General features: G+C 41.9%; 1 protein-coding gene across 1 annotated transcript; it reads left to right on the top strand.

Moving 5' to 3' along the window:
• Window position 1: 1 nt before the first annotated feature.
• On the top strand, window positions 2–3,229 carry LOC147819434 (uncharacterized; the record flags this gene model as incomplete). The annotated part of the gene is made up of 2 exons (XM_087172619.1): window positions 2–312; window positions 1,260–3,229. Coding segments are annotated over 2 exons (579 nt in total), but the record flags the coding sequence as incomplete, so codon positions are not given.
• Window positions 3,230–4,819: the final 1,590 nt, after the last annotated feature.

Raw genomic sequence — 4,819 nt, 5'->3', positions numbered from 1 at the left:
GTGCTCCGAAGACACCTGTCCGGACCTGGAGTGCGCCATCTGCTTCAGCCAGTTCAACAACGTCTTCCGCTGTCCCAAGATGCTTCACTGCAAGCACACGTTCTGCCTGGAGTGCCTGGCACGCATCAACGTCAAGTCGGCCCAGCCCAGCGCCATCCAGTGCCCGCTGTGCCGCAGCCTCACGCCCCTGCCCGCCCTCGGCCTGCCCAAACTGACCACGGACCCGGACGTGCTGTCCTTCCTGCCGGCCGCCATGCAGAGAGTCTACAGCATCCGCTTCCTCCGCAACAAAGGGAAACTGGAGGTCAAGAGGTCAGACTGTTAAAATAATCTATCAGGAGTCAATAATCTTTATGAAAACTACTGATTCAGTAACAGATGATTTGTTCTCACATCTAGACAGTTGTTCATGATTTCCCTCCACTGTCAACATTTATTAGATTTATCATCAACCTTCAACAACATTGGGTTTAAGTTTCTAGACTTCAGTTTTGATTCATTAGCTTGATGATTATTAGTTGTCAGAACCTAAATTCAGCAGCATGAGTCAGATTAATTCAGTTCTGGTGGTCGGCGTTCCCTCTGTGGAGCCTTTGCTGGTCAGTTTATCACTGAGGGGACGATTTCAACATAAAACAACCATGACGTGTTTGAAAGTTGTGCGTGTAAGAACAGGTGAAACTGAAAAGTTAATCCAGATCAGACGAGTCCTTTTTAAAATCTCATCCGTCGGCTTGTGGGGAAAATGTGGTGCTGAGGTGTTCGTGCATCACGGAGGAAACACAACACCTCGAAGGAACTGATTTATTACAAGGAAATACATGTTATCTGATCTAGAGGTTGATTGCAACAGGTCAAAAGTCCGGTTTTTATTGGAGCACATTTGTTCTTCTGCCAAATTTAACTGGAATATTGATGTCAGTTATTGATCAAGTTCCACAAACGTATCAGACCTCATTAACCTGGATAAACTGAAATCACTGTTGAACATAATGTTGTACAAGCTGCTACTAAAGAAAACAACACGAGCAGAGTGAAAAAAAAAGTGATGAACCAGGCTGGGACGTTTCTGTACTGAAGATCTTTCCTGAATTTGTGTGTTTTGTGTTTTCTCAAGTTCCTGTGATTTGACCCCTCAGGGCCACCGTAACACTCACACAGAATAAATTCAGTTTTTAAAACAGATGAAATCATAACAATAGTAATAATAAATGATTTTATTGATGAATCACAGGATCCATCCTCTGTTTCTCGTTCAGGTCATCTGAAAGTCCTCGGAGGTGGGGTCAGAGGTCGCTGACATCTCTGAGGTCAGTGAACCGCTCTCTGGACGTGGGGCTTCCCAGTCCGCCCGTGGGGGGCCGTGGCGAGGCGGGGGGCGTGGGCGTGGGCGTGGGCGGCGCTCTGTTCAGACTGACCGGCCGGCCGGCGTGCCGAGCCTTCCTCCTGACAGCCGTGGTGATGATGATGGTGCTGCTGACCTGCATCATCATCTTCCTCCTCATCAACAGCAAGGACTTGGAGTGACCGTGAGTGACATCACATGACATCACACCCCGTCTCCATTTTACTTTTACTCACCGTTACTGAGCCACGTGTGTCTCACTGCTGCGGTTAAAAGAAATCACATCCAGATGTGCAATTTAAAAACTTGAGCAGCTTCTAACTTGCTGACTTTCCAAGACTCAGAGAGGGGAACTGTGGGAATGGAGACACCTGAACCTGAGACCCGGTGGACTTTAATCTGCTTCATGAAAACGTAGATCTCCCTCCATCTTTGTTTTTCCCTCCTCAGTATCACTTCGTCATGTCACAGCGGAGGAGGAAATGGAACAAGGAATATGAGAGGGGGTGAACTTTTATCTGCTTCACTTCACTTGTGCCAAAAGCTGAAAATAATCACCTTTATAAAAAAAAAAAAAGGAAATGGCGGCCAGGTAACGGCAGAGGCCTGAATTTGAGGCTCCAAAGTGCCGGTCAGGTAATACAAGCCGGGTGATGTGAAGGTCATTTGATAGCACTGTAGTATAAAATAACAGCCTGATAGCAGGTTTATTATTCTAACAACAGGTCAAAGTCTCTGGTGGTTTCCATCCAGATTAAAGTCAAAAATCAAACATTAAACTTTTGATTCCAGGGACTGAAACATTAATCTTCCTCCACTGCGTCTCTCTGGGACGGGAAGCTTCCCTGTGTGTGTGTGTGTGTGTGTGTGTGTGTGTGTGTGTGTGTGTGTGTGTGTGAAACCTGACTGTTTACATTGGAGTGTGTTTCGCTCTGAACCAAATGCTGGAAACAGGACTCATGCAAATGAGCTGAGCCACAGTTGGTCCAGAGTCCAGAACCGTTTTAAACACACTGACACTTTAATATTTGATGATCTGGAAACTGAAAAGAATCAATTCACCCAAATTACACAAAGATATTTCTCCTCGCAGGTGACTAATGGACTAACATTAGTTTGATTAGTCCAGCTGTTTGAGATTTCTGCCTCCACCTCAATCCAATGGAAGTGACTGGGATTTAATTTGAGGTGTGGAAAACATCAGAATGTTTTTACAGGCCTCATCACTGTGGATGATTTTTCATAGGGACTATTTTCTTCAAGTGAAAGAGACTTAAAGATCACAACCTTGTTTCCGTCCTCCTCCATTGTAATGAACTGGAAAACTATCTGCAGGGATACAAACTCCAGGGTTGAGGGGGTTTGTTTGTGGTGAGGTGAATCGACTCTTCTTAAAGAAATAAACACACTGAAAGTGGTTTCAGCTCGTCTGCAGGAAACTGCTGTGCTGGCATCGACCACAGTGTGACGTGCGTCAGATCCAGTTGAATCCTGTTTATTTAGAAACATAATCTTGTTTCAGCTGATGAAATTTGCATTAAAAACATCATGAACTTTTTTTCATGCCGACAAAAAACACTTGCAAATCAAATTCAACCTGAAATCAGAAACTTCCTTCAAACTTCTTCCATCAAAACTCACATTTTAAAAGATATTTAAGTTACAAATATTAATGTGATTAATGAATTAAGAGGAAAAACACATTTTATTTCCTGTTGTTTCAGTGCTGTCGGGTTTTTATGTCGTGTTCTGTGTGTTTTTAAGGCTCAGACCTTTTTTTACTGTGCAATGTAAAATAAATGATTTTATATATTTTTATGTAGAACTGTTTAAGCAAAGCTCTGTCACCATGTTAAACTTGAATAAATTCCTCTTTGAATTAAACAGTTTGCCATTTTTTATTAAGCAGATTAAAGTTTTTGAGTTGAACTCGTAAACTTTTAAAGAAATGTTCCAGCTGTTTGTTGAACGTTTATACTGAGGAAAATATCAAAATCCAAACTCTTTTCTCTTTTAACAGGTGATTTGGTAAATGATACATTTCACTTTTTGGAGGTTTTTTTTAGGCAGGAGAGAAAAACAAAGGAAAGATTTTCAGACTTTAACTTTTTGCTGAAGTGTTTTTTGTATAAATATATGGAGCCACGTTTTCTACAAATGACACTTGAAGTTGGAGACGCAGCATCAGGCTCCTACAAGCTCATTTTCTATTTAACAACACGAAATGTTTTAAGCAGAATGTATTATTACAACTCGTCTGGACACCAACAGAAGTTAAATCCGTTGTGTGTAGAGTAACGTCTCCCTCTGCAGGTACAGAACTGACCACATACAGCCCATAGATCACAACACACCATCTGACCTCAGAGCCTCAGGTCACACGAGGGGAAACAGGAAGAAGCAACAGGAGAGATCGCAGGTTTAGTGACGTGTGCACACAGTCGACACAAACACAAAATCAGAATATAAGGTAAATAAAGACAAATAAATGTGCAGGAAATGACCCGTAAATTATGTCAAGCTAGAGAGAGGATGAAGCAGTGAAGTGCAGGTTCATACAGAGACAAAGCCTCCTGAAGGACCAGGACCTGGATCAATGATATCTACATTCAGCTGACAGATCAGACCTGTGAGTGTTTTCACGACTAATTTCATTAATACGACACAAAAATCCTCCATTATTCTCCTCGTTGTGTTGCACCTTTAGGCAGCCAGCAGGTGGAGCTGCAGCATCACGAAACACAGTGAAATGACTTCACTCATTCATTGGACATGATAACGTGACCTGATGGCGGCGCTGGATGAAAACCATGGAGAGGGCAGATGATGGTGTTTGGACACTGGAAACTTTAAGAAGGGATGTTGAAAGAAAGCCGGTCAGCAGGCCGGAGGAAGGTCTGAAAGAAATGTGATTTTATTTACAAAAATATTTCCAAACAGAAGAAAAATGAATCCCAGGAAATTCAACAAAAAATAACTTAAACCATCACAGAAAGAAATAAAATCTGCATCTTATCTTCCAACAAATCAAACCTGCAAAGAAAAATCAACCACACAACAATTAATAGATACATCCGACTAAAATCTCGATTAAATAACAATAATGACAAAACAACAAAACTGTTTCGGATCAGGGATCAAAGTCTCGATGAAATTTCAGCCCTGGAATTTCATTAGCGAGATCTGCATCCAGGAAACTTTCACATCAGTGTGTTTACATTTTTGAGGATGTTTTTCCATTTGCGTGCTGACGAGTTCCTGCAAGTTCCCAGTATAAACACACTGCAGTTTTTACTAACCTGGATGATAAGAGGCTGCAGTCACTCCGCAAGGAAACACGACTCTGAGATGTTTTTATTTATCACCCAACAGAACTGTAACTCTATTCTGAGAAGAACCAGATACTTCAACCTCCTTTAAATCTCTTTTTAAAAGACATTTCTTTCTCTTATACGTGTTTTATTTGGACTTTTC

Source organism: Seriola lalandi, unplaced genomic scaffold (genome assembly GCF_002814215.2).
Source record: "Seriola lalandi dorsalis isolate HSWRI2012SDOR001 ecotype SW California unplaced genomic scaffold, Sedor1 jcf7180002053486, whole genome shotgun sequence".
In the NCBI taxonomy this organism is placed as follows: Eukaryota; Metazoa; Chordata; class Actinopteri; order Carangiformes; family Carangidae; genus Seriola; species Seriola lalandi.
This window is presented reverse-complemented; position numbering and strand designations above follow the sequence as displayed.